This window comes from Protopterus annectens, chromosome 12.part0, assembly GCF_019279795.1.
Source record: "Protopterus annectens isolate FY-2018-M chromosome 12.part0, PAN1.0, whole genome shotgun sequence".
NCBI classification, from domain to species: domain Eukaryota; kingdom Metazoa; phylum Chordata; order Ceratodontiformes; family Protopteridae; genus Protopterus; species Protopterus annectens.
In genome coordinates, this window is record NC_056746.1 from 1,002,034,694 (window position 1) to 1,002,059,359 (window position 24,666).

General features: G+C 42.4%; 1 protein-coding gene across 1 annotated transcript in view; it reads right to left on the reverse strand.

The window, feature by feature from the left end:
* Positions 1 to 24,666, reverse strand: part of ATP9A (ATPase phospholipid transporting 9A (putative)) — a 2,147,009-nt gene that overhangs the window by 107,027 nt on the left and 2,015,316 nt on the right. Inside the window, exon 27 of the mRNA XM_044090027.1 lies at positions 18,088 to 18,291. Within this exon, the coding sequence (XP_043945962.1) occupies positions 18,088 to 18,291 (204 nt within the window). The remainder of the gene's footprint in view (positions 1 to 18,087; positions 18,292 to 24,666) is intronic.

Sequence of the window (24,666 nt, forward strand, 5' to 3'; positions counted from 1 at the left end):
TGAATAAGGCATGTGATAACACTAAACAACTTGTATGAATCACAAAGAAATGACACCTCTTCTGATGATGGCTCACTTTATCAGAAAAGACTGCAGGACACTGCACCATTTTTGTAGAGGTGTGTCAGACATTTAAGAGGAAAACCAGGTTTTTATATTACAAGAAATAAGGTGATTCTCGTTTACTTTTGAGGAGTCATGTTGATAATCCTCAAAGAAAAAATACAGCCGTGAAAGACACCACTATCTCTCATAAACTTGGCAACTACTGTATGACAGTGGATGACTGCATAATATATACGGCATATTCGACTAAATACAAAAGTCCAGACTCTTGGAACCTAGAAAGAAAAAGATATGAAAATGGCTCTTGTTATCCATAAATCAAATTACAAATCATTTGGACCAATGTTCAAGTCATAATTTTTACAGAAATCTTAAAGCATTAAGATTCACTGACAGGTGGTTAACTTTACTAATGTAACCTGCAAGACTGCAGTGTGTTGCTACAAATTCTGTCAGAGCACTGAAAGAGCTCAGAAGTCTACATCCCACAAAACAGGATGAAATTTATGGATGATGAAAAGCTCTGTCTTTCCCTTTATGTGTTATTCTGGTGGGGAGGCAGTTACGTCAAAACACTTGCGCAGGACACAGAAGGATCACCCTTAACTTGCACACATTTGCCATGTACCACACCAGCCTTCTCTGATACTACAGTATGGCCTTCTATGGTTTCGCATAGCTGAACAGTTCCCTTCTCCTTTAGAGTTATCAAGTCAGCATGCATGCAATGCTTCTTTCTAGAGCTTCATTATTTTCCTTGTTCACTTACTTTACTCGACAATGCAGGTAAAAACACCGACATAAGGGGTAACAGCACCCTGCATCTCACATCAAAAGCCTCTACTTATGCCAACTTAGCTGGTCTCCTAAATGGTGAGGGCAAGGCAAGAATTAACGGCCTTATCTTCCTAAGAAAACAAACAGCTGATGACAGGTCCTCAGCATCTCATGGTACTGGTACTGCAGTCCACTAGCCAGTACCATGAGATGCTGATGACAGGTCCTCAGCATCTCATGGTACTGGCTAGTGGACTGCAGCCCCCCCCCCCAAACATATGCATAAAAATGTATTTTTTATTAAATTTGTTTGTTTATTTTTTATATTACAAAATGGTAGCTTTAACACTAACTCTACTGTTATCGCAGTCTTGCAAAGTCCACTGAAAAGTGAAAATTGACTTACGGTGTATGCTGGGATGAACAGCCCAGCACTAGGTCTACTCCACACTTGGAATAAAGCAATCACTCAATATTAATGCTCTTCCTGCCTTCTGCAGAAGGCAGAATTATCACAGAAAGTGGCTTGACATTTTTACTGGCTCAGGCTGCCTCAACTGAATAGCTTAAACTAAAACTTAAGATAGAAGTAATGGATTATTGCTACAATATGAGCACAGGGAGCAAGATTTTTTGTTTATTTATGTATTTATTTTTATTATTTTTAAACTAGCCCTACATGCGCCACTTATCTAGTATGCAGGAAGGTAAGTATTTTATTATAAATTACTGCTCTTGGTGTGTGTGTGTGTGTGTGTGTGTGTGTGTGTGTGTGTGTGTGTGTGTGTGTGTGTGTGTGTGTGTGAGAGCACAAATGTTCTGAACCATCCCAGATTTCAGTGGCACATTTAGTCTCATATTTTGGTCTGTTGCTTACAAAGTTTGTGTTTTTTATGGCTAATCAACATGGAATGCAGTCACTAACAAATGACAGACATGAGTTTCCAACAGAAAAAAGCATGCTAATTGCAGAGGCCTGCTATTCTAGCAACTTTCTAAGTTTATAAGGGTAATATATGTCCCGGATTTTGAACCTTTGTCACCCATTTTTTTTTTTAGCCTTCTGCTTGATTTGTGAGCTAACATATTGAGAGGCAATTGGAAGGGGAGGGGGTTACCACAGGCTGAAATCTTATTCTGACAGCAGTCAGCTTAGAAGATGCATTCCTGTGAGGTAGTTAACTTATGCATCTATTTGGTTCAGTTAAACTTCTTGGGTCGACACAGTTATACAGCATGGCTGTAATTTATGGTGGTCACACCTGCATGCTTTTGTGTGTGTGTGTATGTGTGTGTGTATGTATAAATATGTCACACACGCAATTATTATTTACTTTTTATATATATATATATATATATATATATATATATATATATATATACACACACACATGCATACATACATATATGCGCACACGCACGTCTGGTTTTGTCTCAAATGTTAGTCTGTTCCTTGTCATTTTTGTAGATTCTCTAGTAAATCAATGAGGACTGCAGTCATTAAATAATGACAAATAATTTGAATTTCAGACTTTGTAGCCTTTAGAAAAAGCTTAGTGATGTGAAGCCCATTACTGTATCAACTTTCTAAGTACATGAAAGTAGTATCTGTCCCAGTTGTTGGTCCTTTGCCCCCCTATTATTTTACAACTTTCTCCCTGATCCACAATCTAAGAGGTTGAGAGGCCTGTCAGTGTGTGTGTGTGTGTGTGTGGGGGGGGGGGGGTCCAGTGGCTTGAACAATAAACTTTGACAGCAATGACCTACAAAAATGCATTCCTGTGTGATAGTTATTTACAATATAGGTGTATACAGTAAAAGTCATACAAGTTTCTGTAAATGACTGTCACATATGCGTATGTGTGTGCAATATATGCATGTTTGTGTGGGGCATACAGTCCTTGACTTTGTCTCATATTTGGTCTGGTCCACTGTGGACTTTAGTCAGTAAACAATGACAGATGTTTGAGTTTCAGATTTAACAGTATTTAGAAAAAAGCATGCTAATGGAAAACCCATTATTCTATCAATGTGTTACTTACATAAGGGCAATATCTGTCCCTTGTTTTGGCCTTTTTGTACACCACTATTTTTTTTTCTGTTTGATTCTTAAGCTAAGAAGCATGTGAGAAAGGGGTGTTACAATGTAATCTGACAGCAGTGAGCTGATTCATTTGTGGCAGTTATGTTTGTATGTATTCATTCTTTTGATCATATTCAAATGTCTGAAGCATACAGTCATGGTTAAACAAGTGGTTGTAACTAAAGGTTGTGCATGTGTGTGTAGGAAATATGCACTAGGTTACACAGTATATGTTTTTCACAGCAGCAGTTATTCAAATATTTCTTCAGTCCATATGATACAAATTAAAAAGTCTACATGACCATAGAATTTGATGTAACTGGTGAGGACATATATGTGGGCGAGATAAAATAAATTTTTGTAGCAAATTGTTATTGTATTACAATCTAATTTCTGAGGTGTACACAGTCAATTCATTTTGCTTTAATTGCAGGGTATGTGGGCAGCTGGTGTATACAACTGACTGACCCAGCTGTCACATTTAGTCAAGTTAAGTAGTCAATGTTCTTCTGGCGTTGCAGAACTACTGTGCACTTATGTGAAGCCAGCTGGAATACTTTACTGTGGCTGTTATTTTTTAACAAAGTTAGAAAATCTGAAGTGTGCATAGTGAATAAAGTTGTTGTATTTGATTGAAAATTAATGTCTGTCGCAGGAGGGTTTTGTAGTACATCTAAAAGTAGTAAATTGGTCATTTTTTTTTTTAATTTTCCATCACAAACATCAGGATTGTACACAATAACTGTTGGTCTATGCTGACATGAACAGGATGTACATGAAAGCAACAGATTATTGATATAGAGGCCCTTATGCAAATACGTAACTTTCTTCCTTTGCTTGCTACTCACAGATGACTCTAATCCTGTATGGCAGCAGACCTACCAGCTGTAGATACTGATCCTGGACCTTCAGCTTAATCACAAATATGTATCTCAGGTTTTGGACTGCTGGTCACTAAGAAACCTGAAAGACATTCATTCCTGTCTTATGCAAACCATCTATAATACATAAAGCTGCTTCTTAGCTGAGCCTGAAAATGGCCCACTGGGTTCAGTGTTATATCCTGGTTAACAAACTATATACAACACTACTAGATAAAAGGAAATACTTTGACTTTAAAGATTTAAAATCATTATGGCTTCTTCTGAAGAAGTCTTAATGATTTTAGATGAAAAAGCTAATTAAAACTGAAGTATTTGCATTTATCTACAGGTTTTGTATATAGTTTATAATTAATATACAGCTTGTCTAATGATTTACTTCTTGTTGGTTTATTTTTCTAAGTTACACATGAATATAATAAATAAATAAAATAAATGCTTAATACCTTCAGCCAGTGAGCTTAGATTACATGACTATACAGCAACACATATTTATATGACATGGAAAATGGGAAACAAATAGACATACCATGGTCTGCAGTAGTCACAGCACTGAGACCATGGCAGTTTGCCACAGCTGTACTTAATACAGGAGTGATATGCTAAAAGGGAATGTAGTCCACACAGCAACGTTTAGTAACCTATGAAATTCAGGCTGAGGCATCAAAACCCAGGATTTCATTCTCAAGTAGTGAAGTCTTTATGAGGCTCAGACCTTTTCTGGAAGAGGCTTGTACAAGCCAGAAATGTGTGTTATTAACAAACTAACTATATGACGTAGTCTTAGAGGGGAGCCAGGTTAATACTGATAACAGTCAATGAAAAGTGGGGTTGGCATAATGGTTAAGGTCTTTACCTCACAAATAAAAAGTGCACAGTTTGATCCTCTAGTTATCAGTTAGGCTTGTAAGTCTGCACACTGATAGCTTAGCATTTTTCATGTGCACATGTGTGCATTTTTGTAAGTATTATGGGGCTTCTCTACAATGCAGTACATTTTGTGTTTGTAGGTTCAGAGTATACTTTTGTTTTATGGAGAGGCTCATGGATTATTCAATGGTTTGAAAGAGATGCTCACTGGGGTCTAACGTTTTTTACAGAATGGGCGAACTTTAGATTGCACCCTGACTGGAGAATGAATGCTCTCTAGCAAGGTGTTGATGTATAGGAAATGCCCGCTTTAAAACAAGTCTGCTGCTTCACTGCAGCATATCAAGCTGCCATGGAGCTCAGACTGAAAAAAAAAGAAAAAAACTAATAACTGCCATCATTTTATGCTCACTAAGCAGTGCTTTTGCTGTTTAGCGAGGGTAAAATAAAAAAAAAAAAGAGTAAAATAAAAGGTATCTATGTGTGTTTATATCTGCGTGTGAGCGTGCATGCATGTATGAAAGTAAGAGAGAGATGACTGAAAATAAATTAAACAGAAAAAGTGTGCTTGTGTGTATGTTTACATTGCTGTCTGCCTGTATGACTGAATGCGTGCACGAATGCAGAAGAGACGTGTGTGCGCGTGTATGTTTACATTGCTGTCTGCCTGTATGAGTGAATGCGTGCATGAATGCAGAAGTGACGTGTGTGTGTGCCCATGTGTGTGTGAGAGAGAAAGTGAAGAGTGAGAGTGATCGGGGGATCCCTAGCAACAGCATCACATAAGAGGTCTGCGTACCTCTCTTACATCTCAACCTCTTGGCACAAGAAATCTGGAGAGAGCCACAAACAACTGGGAAACAAAGGACCAAATATAAGAATGGATTTTAAATATTGATCTTACAAACTTAGAAAGTTGCTAGAATAACAGCATTTCCATTAGCATGTATTTTCTGAAGGATATGAAGCCTGAAACTCAAATGTCTGTCATTACCTAATAAATTCCATCCCCTGTGATTTCACAGAGTATCACAAATTTTATGAGGAACTGACCAATCATATGAACCAAAAATCTGGATATTCTGCAAACAGTTGAGAGGTATTCTCTCAACTCTTAGCTCAAAATAACTGGATAAGCCTAAAATTGAGGGGGGGGGGGCAAGGGCTCAAAATAGGAACATATTTTACTTGAATGTTTGGATTTGTGTTAGGATGCATTTTCTGAATCAAAGGTGTGCCTATGACAGAGTGAATGAGCTGGACTGCTGACAGCAGCAACAGTAAATAAGGTTGCATATCTCTAGACCTATCAGTTGAAGAAATTTGGATAAAGACTAAAATAAAGGGGGAACAAAAGCTCAAAAATAGAAAAGGATTTTAATTATTGCTCTTATAAAATTACAAACTTGCTTAAATAAAGCATTTCTGTTAGCATTAATTTTCTGGAGAAAATAAAAGTGTGAAATTCAAATTTATATCATTATTTAGTAACTTCAGACTCCAATGACTGCCAACAAACCAAACGTCTTAGGAGTAAGGGACCAAAAAATAAAATAAATACCTGGATATTTTTTTTTTAAGTGTTATATTTTGGATGTAAAATGCTTCCTCCAACACCATTAACATATACTACAGCAAGTTTGAAACATTACGTGGAGGAACTATTTTACATCAAAAATATATGTATAAAAAATATATAGTAATAAAAAAAAGTAAGTAAAACACAACAATTTTACAGTCTGCCCATTCTCTATGTACAATAATGCCCTCTAGGGTGTGTGTTACTGTGGAAATAACATCTTTCCAGGGATGTAGAGGCCCTCCACCTGTGGCGTTGGGCTTCAGAACACCCCTGGGCAGGTGTTATTTCAACAACACACACCCTATTGGGCATTATTGCTCGCTTACAAGACAGATATTTAACACCATAACTTTCATGTTCCCCCTGTTGTGCACTTCATTAAACAGTACATCTAAGGGATTGTTTTCTCAGATACTGCAGCAGCTTTCTCATTCCACACTACTGAAGGTGGTTCTACAGTTTTACAATGTTATGAATCTAACATGTCCTTCTATTACCATGTTGCATTATTCATAACATGGGGGATTCCCTGCCTAGGCGACCCAAATATCTAGCCAATATACCAAAGACTTAAGCTACTGCTAGATACGTGCGATGCTGCACACAGGATGCAGCTGACGTAGGTCATGAAAGTGACGTCTGCATGTACCATCCTCAGAACTGAAAGCCCCAGTCAGAACTTCCCTGCCGCCAATCCAAATGCCAGCTTCTACCATTCGTCTGATCGCTGAAATTTTTCTACTTTCAGATAAGTTTCCTACTGGGGAGAATTTACTTGTGCTTCTGCTACTGCATGTTTGTCTTAGGTTAATGTCATCCAAGAAGGGAAAGTGCCGCTTTGGAAGACCGATTCCACACAAAGACCATCACGATCAGTGTCTTTTCTGCCTGGAGTCTGCTCACAAGTACAAGGCCTGTGCCATTTGTCAGGCATTTTTTCCTAAGATGCTCCACAGATTTTTCGGCACTTGATATTTACCTAGAGAAGCAGAGGTTAAAGTGAATAGCGCTTGCTATGGAAGATGCCTCAGGTCCATCAGGTGAGCCTCCAAAGAAGAAGTTGGAAAAGGTAAGGCCTGAATCTTCAGCTGCGCCTCAGATCCCGGACGTCCCTCCTGAGACCAGTGAAGGCCAGGTAGGCCATACAGTATCTGGCCTTCTCCCCTAGGCAGGAACTAATTTAGAAGCCATTAGGAGAGTTCCTTAAGCATGTCCGCACAAGCATCGCAGACATCCATTAACAACATTAAGGGAGAACCACGGCTTGCTCCTTTAGACGTACCTTGCAGTACACCTCTCCTGTCTTAATGACAGAGGATTTGCCCACATCTATGCTGGATCCGGCCTGGGTCTACATTGGCCCAACCTTCTCAGCCTAGAGCAGATCATCCACAGAAGAAGAAACAAAAAAACTTCTTTCTCCTTCACAGGATCCTTCCCCAGATTGGCAAGCCTTTTCTCAGGGAATACATGATCATCCAGACTCTGCTACACTTTGCTGTGAAGGAAAGGTTAGTTTGCTGTTATTTTTTGTATTTCTGTATTGCCTTTCTATATTTTGAATACTGTAGTTTGTTTTCTTTACCTTGTGTTTTGCTTGCATTCTGTTTAACAGCATATTAAAACTTCAAAAGAGACCACAGCTCTCTCTGTTCTGAGTCAGGCAGAATTTTTCCCTCCCTCCCACCCATTTAAGTTGTCTTGTTAAATACCACTGTCTTTCTAGTTGCCCGCCTCTTATGTTAATCTGACCATATATCTCATTTCTCTCTACTTTCACTGGCTTATGTGAGTAATCACAAAACCATCACTTTTGAAATCCCACCCCTTCAATTATTTAAATTTATTGGCCATCCTACAGTATTTCATAGTACCAAAATACAAAAGTAACCACCCCTTTCAGTCCATCTTGCTGTTCTAAAATAGTAACTCTCCACTAAACCTTAACTTTTTAAACAGGTAAAACTCAAGTTACCTACTTTCATATCTAACTTCTCTAGTGCACACTGCAGAGTGCATTCTTTTCAATCTTACCTTTAAGCATCCCTGTTACTAGCACTTTCTCTAATACCTAAAGATCATCTCTACTTGACTCCAAGTAGACTTTTCTCTATCTGTTAAACCTAGCACTTGCTCCTACAGTACTTATTACCTTGATACGGCACTCTTATAGATAGCACCCCAAAAGGCAAACCCCCATTTCTCGGTCACCACGTCCCCGAATCTCTTTTAAAGTTTTTTGTCTAGTCCTTCTAGCATGTCGAGGATCAGTTGCTAGTGTCCTCTCCTGCTCAGCTGGTGAACCTGGGAATATTGAGGCAATGTTACAATTGCCTCATGTACACAGACAACCCTCTCCTCCTCCCACAAAACACAAATACATGCGAGATGCAACTATACGGCCAAACTGGAGGCTGAGCTCTCTCAACATAGGACTGGCAAGACCAGTCAGGAAGAGAAGGTTACCACACACACTATAGACCCAGTCTCACATAGTACCATCACAACCTCAAATCATACACATAAACACACAAAGACATACTTGGCTCTGATCAAAAATCTACCAAAACAGCAGAGGCCACCAAAGCAGACACCCAAACAACCACCACCTCAGAACACAACACCTGCAACACATAGACCTCACAGTCAGAGTGTCAAACAGTCACAGCCCTTAAGGCCAAACACAATGCCAGACACACTAGTCATTGGTGACTCCATAGTCAGACACACTGACGACCCGCTCACCAGACTGAGTAAGGAGAAGGTCACAGTAAGCTGCCTGTCGGGCGCTAGAATCCGCCACATAACGCAAGCACTCAGGTCTCTCAACAGCAGGTACAAATATGACTCAGTCATTGTCCACGCTGGTGTAAACGACCTGAGATGTACCTCCTTGGACTACATGAAAAGAGACATTGAGGAGCTCTCTGATTATGTAGCCCAGGCAGGTATGACCCTGACCTTGAGCAGTATCCTACCTTCACCAAGAATGATGCCACAATACAGAGATAAGATGATCAGCTTTAACAATTGGCTTAAACTCTGGTGTCATTCAAAGGGGATCCAATGTCTGTCTGCCTGGGATGACATGCTGGACAAGCCACGCTGCTTCGCAAGGGACGGCTTACACCTGTCACCCCTGGGATTACGGATATTGGCAAAGGCTCTTGGCACCCCCAAAGAGGCGTATTTAGGCAAGGCTCAAATACTAAACCTACCACCCTAGAACACAAAAAGGAAAAAACTAAGGGTAATGCTGCTCAATGCCAGAAGTCTAAATCTCAAAATGCACGCACTCGAGGCCCTTCTCAGTATGGAGAACATCGATGTCTGTGCAGTGACAGAAACCTGGTTCAAGGCTCCTGAGAGCACCCCAGCACTATCAGGTTTTACCTCTTATCATGCGTTCCGCCCCAAAACCGGACAATACCAAGAAAGGAGGGGGGGTATCCATATTCATCAAAGACACCCACACCTCAAGACTGGTGGCAATGCATGATGCATCGGAGACCATCCAGGTGCAATTAACCATAGGCAAGACTGCTCTGCAAATTGTAGCATGTTACAGGCCACCCTCACAAACTCAGGAACCTCACATGGCCTTCCTGAAAACACTAGAGGGATAAATGTATCACCAAACACCATCATACTAGGTGACTTCAATTACCCTAATATAGACTGGGAACACTACTCAAGCCCAAACACCCTAGCCCAAAAGTTCCTGGAATTCATAAACTCAAATGCCATGGAACAACTAGTCACCATCCCCACAAGAGGAGAAAACATACTTGATCTCATCATCACGAACATGGGAGCACAATGTTCAACACCGAAGTATACCCCTCACTGGTGAGATCAGATCACAAACTAATCTCGCTGGAGGTCCTCATCCCACCCCACCTGAAATAAAAAGACCACAGTAAAGAACTTCTCGAAGCCGACTTCACACTTCTAAAGACTAGTGTGGTCTCCTTTAAGGCCCCGAGCCGACGGAAAACAGTACTCAAGCCGCTGAATCACTTACAAATGCCTTCTACCAGCACCTGCAGGACTGCATGGATAAGGCAATCCCAAGCAAAACAAAGACTCTTTGTACCAAAGGCAAGCGTCCACTCTGGTGGACCCCAGCCATAAACAAACTCTACAACAAAAGGAGGAAGCTACTACAAGATAGAGCAAAATCCTTAAAAGGTAAGACACCCTTGATCACTATAAGTAAAAACTAAGAGCTCTCATAAAATCATCCAAAGCAAATTTTGAGAGAAAAATAGCTAAAGACTCAAAAGACAATCATAAGGCCTTCTTTAGCTATGTTAGAAACCTGGGAGGAAACTCCCAGATATGCTCAGAACTAGTTCAAAATGATGTGAAGATTACTGATCCTACAGACATTGCCAACATACTGGCTGACAGGTTCAGTGCAAACTTCCCCCCCCAAAAGGAGAGATATCTATACCAAGCGATTGCAGCCCCCCAAACATCTCCAACGCCCAAGTGAGAACTGCTCTCGCCAAAGCAAAAAACACAGCATCCATGGGACCTGATGGTGTCCCCGGCTGTGTGCTCCACGAACTCAACGAGGAATTAAACCCACAGCTAGGACAGCTGTTTAATCATAGTCTTACCTCTGGATACATACCCAGGGAGTGGCGCACTGCAACTGTGGTCCCACTTCACAAAGGCGGTGCCTCCACCGACCCTGGAAATTACCGGCCCATTAGCTTGACAAGCCTTATCTGCAAAGCCATGGAGAGGATCATAATGGACCTCATAAATAAAGACATAGGGAATTTGCAGACTTTGGATCCGTCCCAGTTTGGCTTTGTCAAAGGCAGATCATGCCTTCTAAACTTGGTTGACTTTTTCAAAACAGTCACCAAAGCCATTGATGAGAGAAAGGCAGTCCATACAGCCTACCTCGATCTGGCGAAGGCCTTTGATACAATACCCCACTCGGGTATCATTGAAAAACTCATCAGCTTAAATGTTAACCCATACATCACAAGATGGGTTGCAAACTGGCTGAGTGACAGAACCCACAGGGTCAGAGTTGCTGGCGCCATGTCAGACTCAAAGCCTGTCACAAGTGGTGTACCACAGGGCTCAGTCCTGGGCCCACTCTTGTTTGGCATCTACTTTTCCAAGTACAAGCAAACACAGGAGGGTTATGGCTGACAAAGTTTGCAGATGACTGCAAACTGGGCGCCATAGTAGAAAACACATCTGACACAGATATCCTTCAGAAGGGTCTCACAGAAACGGATAACTGGTGCCAGAGCCATGGCCTAAAGTTAAATGCCAATAAATGCATAGTCATACCCTTCGGGAAAAACAAGGTTACCCCTAGCTACCAAATAGGTGGCAATCCACTGAGTACAGAAGAAGTTATCAGGGACCTGGGGACCCAGGTTGATAGTAGTCTGTCATTCGACACCCATGTAGCTAAAGTAGTTAGGAAGACCTTCTACATTGCCCACCTTATCATGAAGGGATTCTCATCTAGATCAAGGGAGGTCATAGTCTCCCTATACTCATCACTCATCAGACCAATGATTGAGTACAATGCCCCATTCGGAATGTATCTGACCCGACACTTGCAGCAGCTGGAGAGGCCGCAAAAGTTCCTCACCAAAAGGATAAAGGGTCTCAAACATCTGTCCTATGCTGCCCGACTGAAAGAACTCCAGCTCTATTCAGTCGCTTACCGCTTGCTCAGAGGTGACCTTTGCCTAACATACAAGGCCATGTCAAACCCAGATTTGATGAATATGCTTCACCTCAAAAATCTAGATCCGTCAGAGCCACAAGGGCGGAGACTTAAACCTCGACACGGCTATTAATAGGACGTGCTGGAGGGATAGATTCATCACCCAAAGACTCCCTATGCTGTGGAATAAAATCCCGGTATATGTGAGGCAGAGCACCTCGCTGGCCTTGTTCAAGAGAAATCTTGACCAATGGATGGGAGATCGCAGATATACCCCAGGGATTACCTCAGTGTCACTGCTCAACAGAGGCACAGCAAAATAATGGGTATAGTTCCCCATACTAAAGGGGTGGCGTAAGCCACAAAACTATGGGCTAGGCTTGTAAATGCCCTCGGGCAGATAGCCTAGTATGAACCTATGAACCTATGAACATAATGCCTTTTTAGCACTCAGGCCCTCCTCTACTCAGCCACCTACTCCTGCATCATCTCTAACTCCTTTACTTAGGAGTGCTACTGTGGAACAAGAGGCCTCTGATGAAGAGAATTCATGTTCAGATGAGTTTCTGGTCTACTCCACACAGATTGACTCCCCCCCCTTGGCTATGCTTCCCCTGAGACTGACTCTAATGGTGGGGACTTGCCTAAGGAAGAGACTATTTGGTGAATCTATTTCAAAGATGAGGGTTTTTATTTTAAGTGGGAAAGCTCTCAGGTTTCAGAAGTACAAAAGAGGTACTGCAACCTCTTACAAATAGACACTCCTTCACCTTCTCCTATCCCACCTGTCCTACCAGCCTTTCAGGATGCTTTACTTTCAGTATTCAAAAGCCCTGATTCTCAACCCCCTGTGCCCAAAAGCCAGACAGGTTTGATAAAGTCCCTGAGGACAGTAAGTTTCTGTTCAGATGTCCTTCTGCAGATCCACTTGTAATTTCAGTCTCTGCAGATAAAGCCTCTAGGCTGCTGCCTTCCACTACCATACCGCCCTCAGATATGGACAGTAAAATGATGGAAAGGCGTGAAAAAATGGTCTACACCTCTTCCCCTCTGGCTTGTAGGGCTATTAATTATCACATACATATGTCTAAGTGGGATTACTACTAAATCCCGAATACTTACATTACCGAAGACTGGAATCTTGAGACCAGATAACCAAAAGACCAGAAGCGCAAAAAATTTGAAATACCGAACACTACAATAAACATACACCCCACACATACACATATCATCACCCAATACACAAACCTACACTACAGAAAAGCAGGGGGGCAAGCCTCCTTGCACATCCCATGTGCCCCCCACACCCCCCCCTACTTAAATATTCTAACTCCAAGGTAGCACTATACAGACAAACACACGAAAACACCACCACACACCTACATTCCCTGCGCACTCACACAAACATCACAGTCAACACACACACACTAAAGCCCCTAATCAACACAACCAAACATAGATACTTACCTAACCTCCAGACATCTCTGTACTTCGCGATTTTAAAATTTGCGCTTCTGGTCTTTCGGTTATCTGGTCTTGAGATTATGGCCTTTGGTAATGTAAGTATTCGGGATTTAGTAGTGATCCCGTCTAAGTATGTACTACCCTACTTTCACAGGCTTTTAAATTGCTTACAGATCTTCCAGATTCTGCAGCCAAGTCCCAACTCTTCACTCCTGACACTTTCTTCCCAAGTTACCAGACACTCCATTAAATGCAGTTATGACTGCAGAGGTCTCTGCAAGATCAGTAGCATCTAGACCTGTCCTCAGGAGGTACTGATGGCTAAGGCTGCAGCCTTTGCCTGAGAATTTCAAGGCAAAAATAATAGGTGCACCCCTGGACAACTCTGCTCTTTTTGTTGAAAATGCTACCGTCATCCTCAAAACACTTCAAAGAGAAAGGGAAAGAATTTCAAGAACTGAAACCTATTCTTGTCTCTCCAGTTCCAAAAATAGCACAGAAATTACCATTCCAAGTCTAACCTTTTAAGGACAAGAACCCCAGTTTCTTCTCAGCCTCACAAGAGCAGCTCACGCAAACACATTCCAGCTAGGTCTCAGCCATCTTCCACCCATAAGACCCCCTTTCCAGACAACCCAGGTAGTCTGTCTCTACCTGGCCATACTCACAAAAATCCCTCTCTCAGCACCTCTATCACTCCCTATCTACCTTTACAAATATTACCACAAATAAATGGGTCCTGTTCATTGTCCAAAATGTTTTTTTTTTTCATGACTTAGAAATCCATTCCTCCCTTCATGGATATCCCACAACCGCCAAGGGACCAGATCCATCTCTTTCCACAGGTGATGCAAGGCTTGATCTTACAGGGGACCATTCTCTCTATAGAAAGGAAAAGGCTTCTATTCCAGGATGTTCTTAGTCCCCAGAAAAGATGGTCCGGAGACCAATTTTAGATTTGTCCCATCTCAATCTTTTCCTACAAGTTCCCACCTTCAGGATGCTCACACTACAACTCTGTTTCCTCTCTTGCTCCCTCATGCTTTTCTGGTTTCCCTAGACATCAAGAATGCATACCTTCATATTCCTATTCACCTTGTATTCAGGAAATTCTTACAGTTTGCTGTTGCTTCCTCTCATTTTCAGTTTTGTGCTTTCCCCGTTGGACTCTCTATGGCTTCAAAGGTATTCACAAAGTGTGTGGCTCCTGTCATTGCCTTCTGCAGACTACAGAGAATTATCATTGACCCTTACCTGTATGACCTGCTTTATCCAAGCAAAACATCCAGACATCCTATACCAGAACCTTCAAACAACCATCTCCTTGGTCCCAAATCTAGGATTCACTACCAGCTACAAGTCTTCACTAACCTCTTCTCAGGATCAGGTCTTCCTGGGCTGCAGGTTAAGGACAGACCTTATAAAGGCCTTTCTGCCTTTGCAAAAGATGCAATCTCTGCTGACCTTCTTCCAGCAATTGCTTCCTCTTACCTCTTTGACAGCCAGAGGGTTTCTCAGGATGGTAGAGTTCATGGCTTCTGTTATACCAGTGCTGCCCTTACCCAGTCTTCACACGCAAAAGTTCCAGTGGTACCTGAAAACACTTTGGTCTCAGCATGCTCATCCTCTGGAGTTTGTTCTTCCACTTCTTTCATGCCTGAAAAAAGAATTGCATTGGTGGAATCAACAAATATCTCAGAATCCAGGACTCCTCCTTCGACCACCAGACCCCATTCAGGAGCTGTTTACAGATGCCTTAGACCTGGGGTGGGAAGCAACTTTGGGGAACTTAAAGGTCCAAGGCCTGTGGTCGCCTTCAATAAGAAAACAACACATCAGCATCAAAGAGATGAGAGCTATGATTTTGGCATTTCAAGCCTTCCATTCATCTCTTCAACCACGCCCCTTGAAACTGCTCACAGACAACACCACAGTTCTTTGGTATGTGAACAAACAGGAGGGAACAAAGTCCTAATTTCTCTGCAGGTTAACTCTACAAGTGTGGGGCATTGCCTTACAAGCAACTTTGACAGTGGTCTACATCCACTCAGTTCAAAATGTTCTAGCAGACACATTGAGCAGATCCATGACACAGGCAAACGGATGGATGATCCACAGGGATGTACTTCTGGAATTCTCCACCAATGGGGTATGCCTCAAATAGATCTTTTTGCCTCACCTCCGAACAGACAACTTCCAAAATTTTGTGCCAGAGCACCACACCTTCTGGTATGGAAGGTGGACACCCTTTCTTTCTCATGGAAGGGGATGTTTCTTTACGCATCCCCCCCTTCCCACTTACTCAGAAAGTCTTGCTGAAGATTCAGCAAGACCCCACAAAAATCTTGCTGGTGACCCCCTTTTGGCCAAGACAGTGTTGGTTCCCTCTTCTTCTGTAATTAGCCAAGGGCAATCATCATAAGTTACCACACAGGGTGGACCTTTTCAAACAAGACAAGGGATCTCTCATTCACCCACATCTAACAACACTGAATTAGACACTGTGGGTTACAGGCTTCTGATTCCTTTTCAGACACCTTTTCTATGAGAACATGCTTCTAGTCCTGCAGGAGGCCAGGAAACCCAATACTAGGAGATCCTATTTGTCCAAATGGAAGAGTTTCTCCATCTGGTGTCTTTAACAAGTGTCTAGATCCATTTTCAGTGGATATTCCCCTAGTCCTTACTTACTTTTGTGAGCTGCTCAAGTCTGGAATGGCTTATTCTTCAGTTCAAGCCAATTTATCAGCCATTTGTGCATGTCTGCCTTTATCTCCCCCCTTAGTTTCTAGGTAAGAATATAGCTTTTATTAAAAGACTTCCTGCACATCAGACCTCCCAGGAAACCTGTACCTCCTCCCTGGGATTTGAATTTTGTTCTGGAAAAACGGACTCAGACACATTTTGAACCTGAAGCTTCTGCTTCTTTCAAACTCTGCACTTGGAAAACAGTTTTACTGGTAGCCATCACCTCTGCTAGGAGAGTCTCTGAGCTTCAAGCTTTAATAGCTTCACCGACTCTTTTTAATTTTCCACAGGGATAGGGCTTCTCTTTGTACCAATCCTTCTTTCATGCCTACAGTGGTTAATGACTTGTCTCTTAACCAATCCATTCACTTAACCACCTTTTTACCTACCCCCCCAAAACTCGACTGAGATGGTACTCTACACTTTGGATGTATATAGACAACTCAGATTTTACCTGGATAAGACCAAATCCATTAGGAAGTCTAAGCAATTGTTTGTTTTTTTTTTCACTCCAGGGTGCTGGGTAAAACTGTCTCTAAACAGACTATTTCCTCTTGGATATTTAAAGCCATTTCTTTCTGCTACCTGTCTCAGGAAAAACACTTTCTTCCTCAGTTGTGGCTCATTCCACTAGTGCTGTAGCTTCCTCTGTGGCATTCTTCAAGGGTCTGGACACTGCCTCTATCCTGGAAGTAGCTACTTGGTCCTCTGCTCACACTTCACAAAACAATACAAGTTGGACTTTGTCTCCAGATCCAGGCCAGGTTTTGCCAGGGCAGTTCTGCATGGATTTATGGAGACTTCCTGTGCGCCAACCTCTCTTTCCCTCTCATGAGCTTTGGTATTCTCCCTCATGTTATGAATACTGCAACATGGGACTGAAAGGACATAGATGAGTTGTGTAAAATCTTACCATATCCATAGAAGTCCTTCTCTTCCATGTTGCAGTATTATCCTACCCACCTCCCCCCTTGTTTTATGTTCTTCTTTGGATGATAAATGCCTTTCATCTTATCCTTAGACTGTTGTTCTGACTGGGGCATTTAGTTCTTAGGATGGTACATGCAGACATCACTTTTATGGCCTACGTCAGCTGCATCCTATGTGCAATGTCACACATACCTAGCAGCAGCTTAAGTCTTTGGTATACTGGCCAGATATTTGGGTTGCCTAGGTGGGGACTCCCCCATGTTATGAATACTGAAACATGGAAGAGAAGGACATCTACGGTTATGGTAAGATTTTACCTAACTATTCTTTCCTGCAACAGTATTAATGTGAAGCTGTCAATCATGTTCCAATAATTCTACTGGTTATTACCTTCAGCACTACCACTCCTTTACTACCTATGTAGTTACACCTTACTGTTGAATTACAGCATTTACATCATTCTTAAGATTTGACATTTGACTTTCTGGAGGTATACACCAGTATGATGGCTTTAGTCTGCTACTATGAATGGCTGGCAGTTGGCATAGTAATCCACCACAGTGTTCAATCAGAGAAGAATGCAAAAAATATGCAAACATACACCAAGTATAAAATTAAACAGTGTTAGCAAAACATTCTGTGAACAGAAAATACTACACATATTAACATTCTGGCCTATGGTAAACATTCAGAACTTACTTTACAGCTAAAGCAAACTTACTGTATTATGGGATGCTCATTAAAAACATTTGTAGCAAGATGTTAATTTGAAATATTTTATGTCAAATTCATTCAAATAAGTCAGAACTGGCATGCTGTTTTCACAGCATATGTCATTGCAGTACTTCACAATTATGTTGCACTCCATTAATACTTGCACAGAGTTCAAGTGGTACAGATATTCCTGACCCTCAGAACATATACTGCTTACAAGCCATTTTTCAGCTCATTAAAAATGCTGTTTGTAGGGTGAACTTACCAATAAATTCATGTAAAAAGACAAGTGAAGCAATGTAGCAGGAAAGACTAAGGAGTTCGGCAACGATCATAAGCCAGTGCCATGTCTGTATAGTTAGTGCCACCATCAGTAGCTCAGTCAGAATCAAGGCAGTAAAGGAAATGGCAACAATATGGACAAACTCAGATTCAAAGAGAAGTAGTGCCCCATACATGATGATGCTCCCTGCAAAGGACCAGAGCAAGAACGGTTAATGTACTGTTGCCACGGGGAGGTAAAGCCAACAATCAGCTAATGCTAAACAGTTCTAGATTTAGACTACCATTTTACTTTGCATGTGTGTGTGGTGCGGAATACTGTTGTAGAGCAAGCCTGTTGCACATCAGTCTTTGCAAAGCTGAAAAAAAAATCACTTAAGTCAGAACTCCAGTGCTACCTGATTTAGCTACTTAACTCATTACATCCAAGTGACACCACCAGGTGCATCTGCAGTTTACTCCTAACTGGCACCTCTAGCCGTCAGATATTGCTTGTCATATTTGCATTAATAATTCCAAAATCATGCTATGTAAAAGGTTTTAAAATACTTCATCTTAAAGCTCACACAATGGCAAATACAACTGCAATAATATTTGACCTCTGTCTAGTACAGGTAAATAGATATTAGCTGTTGTTTTTATGATATTATTTTATACAGATATAATTTTCACATTTTGCTAAATATCCCAACAACCATGCAACACAGACAGAGCTTCTTAGCCTCATAGCAAAGCTCTCTGCTACATGAATAAAAGGCTGCTAACAGAATGTGGGTAAGTTAAGTAGTTGCTGAGATATTGCAAGTTGTTTACAAAATATTACAAATGTAAAAGTTACTGGGCCAGATTTACAAAAGCTTGCACGGAGTTATAGAGTAGTGTAAGACATCAAACAGGCAATATGTCTACCGTGCGATCCAGGAACAGCCGGCAGGGGCATGCACGAGAGCTGCTAAAGCTACTCTTGCACGGACAGCATCATGGCATGCAAATTACCTCATTTGCTGTTGAAAGCTATGCAAATTAGGTAAATTTGCAATCCAGGAAACACTAACCTGTCCGTGGAAGATTAGTGTTATCTGCAGAAATGTACTCCGTTGGTAACGGAGTACTGTTCTGCAAATAGCTATGACAGCTCCAAATAAAGGATGCATACAGTTGAGGAAGCATGCCAATGGCCAAATATAAGGCCATTGGCATTTATAAATGTTTAAAAATATAAAAATCTAACTTTTTTTCCCCAATCTCCGATGTTTAAGCATAGCGCAGCACCGCACAAACATGTGGCGCTTTAAAAAACAAGAAAATAATTTAAAAATAGCCAGAAATAGGCATTTTCACTAAAAAGCTTATCCTGCCATGCAGATGAATGGCAGGCTGAAGACAACTTGGCCACTGAGTAGTGGTTGCTAAGGGGGGGAAGCTCAGTGTGAGAGATGTAACCATGCATTAGTAGGCAATCCTATGCAAATGAGGATAAGGATAGTGAATCCCAAATTTCCCCAGCATGTGAGTCATGTCCCAAGAGTGTAAGAGTAGGAGTAGGTGAGTAGTAGAGTAGAATTATAGGTGACATCATGAGGGTGTGTGTCAGAAAGGCTGTAAGCTAATTGGAGCACAGTGGCTTGTGTTTGCCCTGAGTTGCTCAGGACTGCAAGAGACGTGCCTACAGTTGTCCTATTTGAAAACTTGAAACCAAAGGTGCACACGGTTAAAAGATCGGAAATTTCTTGCAAACATGCACACAGTGTGTGTGTGCATTTACGCTTGTTTGCATGGCACTGCCTCGGGCAGAAACAGAAAGGCAAAAGGAAGGAAAAGAAGTAGTAGGAAGTTAACCAAGGAGAACTAGCAGAGCTGCCACGTGAAATATATCAGAATCAGCCAATTACACAGGCAGCAGACTAGCCCAGCCCAGCCCAGCACTATAAACTCTGCAAACACCATTCCCCCCTGTTTTTCCAAAGAACTCTGCAAGACTGCAGTATACAAAGAGGGAAAGCTTAAGAAAGACAAAATGTTAGGGGCTGCTCTTGCTGTCATAAAGCAACATGTGCAAGGTGCTGAGGGTGGTGATGTTGTGAATGCTGCTGAGCAACCAACAGTGAGGAGACGGAGAAGAGTTTACAGACCCAGGGTAACCTACCAGGGGCTACATGAGCTGGAGATAATGGAGCACTATAGGGTGGACAGAGACCTCCTGCAGCAAATTGTTGAGCTGTGCGGGCCACGCCTCACACACAGAGCCAACAGAGGGGAACCCATCCCAGTGGATACCAAGGTATGTGTTGGCATAAGAATACTAGCTACAGGTACCTTCCAGAGACCAACTGGTGATAAGATGGGGATTTCACAGGCATCAGCATCCAGGGTACTCCACCAGTTCCTGGATGCCATGTCAGCACGTCGATGACCACGTGTATTTCCCCAATTCCCGAGAGGCATTGGCCAGCAATATGCATCTTTTCCACCAAATAGCAGAATACCCTGAGGTAGTGGGTGCAATAGACTGCACGCACATATGCATCAAAGTACCACCCGGTGAGTGGGGTAGGGTCTACATCAACTGCAAGGGCTTCCCCTCCATCAACTGCCAGGTTGTGTGCGATGCCCAGGGCATAATGATGAATGTGTGTGCTGGCTGCCCTGGAAGCTATCACGATTCCCACATCTGGCATCTGATGCAGCTGTACCAGAGATTTGCCAATGGGGACATCCCTGATGGTCACCTAGTGGGGGATGCTGGATACGTACTAGAGCCGTGGCTGATGACACCCATCAGAAATGCACACACACCTGAACAAGAACTCCATAATGAGGCACACGCACAAACAAGAAACATAATTGAGCGTACGTTTGGGATACTCAAGTCACGGTTCCAGTGCCTAGACACATCTGGTGGAGCCTTGAAGTACTCACCAACTACATGTACCCAAATTGTTATGGTATGTGCCATGCTACACAATATGATCCTGTGGAAACAGCTACAGCAGAAACAGCATGGGGCAGGACCAAACAGCCCCCCACCATTGCCAAGGCCTGCAAATGCACAGCATGACTCGGAGGAGGAACAACCTGAGCCTGCCCCAGTAGGCAGAAGGAGGCATGCCCAGTATGCCCTGGCAAAGAGGCAACGCATAGCACATACACTGACTCAGCAGGAACCCTGAAAATGACACCTCTCTCTGACTCGCACATACAGTCAAAGGGATGCCTAACTTGACACTACCCGTTTTCAAACATGTATAGGGAGTGTACTATGTGCATCCGACATAGGCAGCCCTGCAGCACCACCTGAGGCATGAGTGCCCTATTTTAAGCAATATAAAGCACTGCTAAGCACATTTTACCAGTATTGAGCATATTTAAATACAATTGCGCGTAGCTGCGTACCACACTAACCAGCGCAACGTTGGGCAAAGTCGGGTAAACAAGCTCACCTGCTTTACTGTTCCTTAACCAGTCAGGTCTGCCCAGCAGGAAAATAAAAAGCAGTGACAGGGCTCGAACTCAGGATACTGTGCACTACAGTCACAATACTGAACCACTAAGCCATGACAACATTTCACTGGCACAGACACAACTTAAGTCACTCACACACATACCAGTTGGGGGGGGGGTCACATACCTAACAGTCACAGCCAGCAGGACAATTGCAGACAAACACAAACAAATGCTGTATCATACCCTCTGAAGAAGCATATGAGTAACCTCCCCCTAGTCCTATGCAGACAGATAACAGCAGGCCAGGCAGTGTGATGTCGGTTGGGTAGGCTATGAAGTCACAAACTATATGTGTGTAATTGGAAGCTAAGGTCTGTAGTAGAGTGGTATGCCTCAAGCCAGTACGATAGGTAACAGTACAGACTGAAATGGAGTACCTGACATAGCAGTGCAGGCCTAGCAAATTTGTATAAGTGTCAGGTGTACTCCTCATCCTATGTACACCCACAGTAACAATCAGGTGTGCCCCCCCCCGGTAGAAATGTACAAATAATAGCTGCCCCCCCTGTATGTAGAAATGTTGATAAGTCTATGCAAATTGACTCAAGGAAGCCCTGCAGGCACAACGTGCTTCCTGTCAATGTACAACACAAAGGTGAGCCCTGAAGTAAAAGCCAACTTGATTTTTCACACACATATAGTATATATATGCCCATAGTGGGCATGCTCACACACACAAACAAATTTAGCAAATTTCAGTCAGCAACATACTGAAAGGTCATACTGGGCATGCTCACACACTCAGGCCATGTCTGAGTACAGTAGTGGGCCACACATATCTGGCAGTTGCAGTTCTTACTCCAGACACTTGTCACTATTCACCAATCCTGCCTTGCACACACAGTGATATAAAAACAGACCCATATAATATACTGGACCCCTGTCATAATCAAACTATGTACTACAAGTACTTAAGTTGTTCAAAGAAAGTGAAAATCCAAAGATCATCAATAAATCTCCGATCAGTATCATCAAGAAACAATGAGCACTCCTAACATTATCCAAGCCATGTTCTGGCAAAAATATTGCCAAAGAGTCCATAAAGAACAATGAAGCTTTCTTTCGCTATGTCATAAATATCAATGTAAACTCATACATGTTCTTAGTCAGTGCAAAGTGTAAATGAATACATGTACATGACTGACATTGCCAACATCTTGTCAGACAGGTTCATACATATTTACCCCCCTCTCACTTGCAAATGGACCCATTACCATACCTGGAGATTGTGAAAACCCAGAAATCACATATACAATGGTTAAACAGCTCTATCCAAACCTAAAAACAAGGCGTCTATGGGATGACATGGTTTCCCTGGCTGTGACATATGTGAACTCCAAAACAAACAGACCCTGCACCTGAGCAGTCTGTTGAGACTCTCCCTCTGTACAGGATATGAAACTGTTGAATGGGTTACAGCAATGTTTGGCACACACTACAAAGTGTTGGTGCACAACAGACCATGGGAACTATTGTCTTATAAGCCTAATAAGCCTGATCTGCAAGGCCATGGAGTCCATCATTATGGAACTCATAAACAGAGCTATTGGGAGCCTACAAACACCCAACCCTACCCATTTTGGTTTGGTCAGGGGCAGATCATGGTTCCTAAACCTGCTAGACAGTTTTCAAGGCAGTTACCCAGGACATACATCAATGAAATGAGCTATACACATGGCCTGCATAGACCTTGAAAAGCCCTTTACCAACATCCTGCACATGTCATATCCACAAAATCAACAACCTGTTCATAAACACGTATGTCATCTGACGGATTGCCAACTGGGGCACAGATAGATCCCACAAGGTAAGAATTGTGGTCTCCTGTTGGACTGTAAGCTGGTAACAACTGCTGTTCCCCCATGGCTCAGTCCTGGGACCCCTCCTGTCTGGTGTATACTTTTCTGAAATACAGTCAAACACACGAGGGCTATGGTTAGTAAATCATGCTATGTGTTCCCACAAATTGCCAAGATCTTTGCATGCAGGTCAAAGGAGGTTCCCTTTACTCATCAGTCATCAGACCCATCAGAGAGTATCACGGCACACTTGCGATGAATCTGACTAGGCACCTTCAGCAGCCGAAAAGACCACTGAAGTACCTCAACAAGAGGATTACTGGCCTCAAACAGTTGCCCCATACAACAAGACTGAATTTAACTTAATCTTTACTCTGTTGCATACTGTCTACTCAGGCCCAACAGACAGGTCCATGTCCAATGCAGAACTGATGTACATCCACTATCTGAAGTAAACCCAAGCTCACTGTGCCACATGCTCTAGGGATATCATCATCACAACAATAAATAGAACATGTTGGAGGGATACATTACTAACTCACAGACCTCCCTTGCTTTGGAACAGGCTCCCAACCTACATTAAGCTGAGTCCCTCACTGACACTCTTCCAGAGGAGCCTTGATGAGTGTATGTGAAACTGAACTGTCACACCATGGATCACTTCATCAGCTCTACTACACAGAGGCCTAGGGAACTAACCCTATGTGTGGTGATAGCTGCACACTCTGGCCATACTAATATATGCCCTCAAGCAGATAGCCTATTGCCTACCTATGTACCTATATATATATGTAGGGGGAACACAGTATAATAAGCCAAAGATGGATGGGCAGAGATGTGTGTAAGAGGGTGACCATGACAGGGAGCCATCCAGGACTGTCCCACCCAGCACACATCCCAATGGCACAAAAGACATGAGGTGCACATCTCACCCACTGTACATTGCCACCAGTATCTGTAAGCATTACAGTGTATGTGGTCCATGTGCCTGCTGTACAACATGACTGTACAATGAAGTACACATCTACTATCTGCAGACATGTACCTGTCACATAGGTTCATAGGTATGTAGTAGACTATCTTCATGAAGGCATATATTAGCCTAGGCAAGTTGTGCAGCTTTCACCACCCCATTGGGTAGTCTCCTAAGCCCTAGTTCTAATAGTTAGTACCCTAAGCCCCTTTCTAGTGAGGCTGCTGATGTGATGCCTGGCGTGAATTGTCTGTTTCCCATCCACTCATCAAGGTTCCTATTGAAG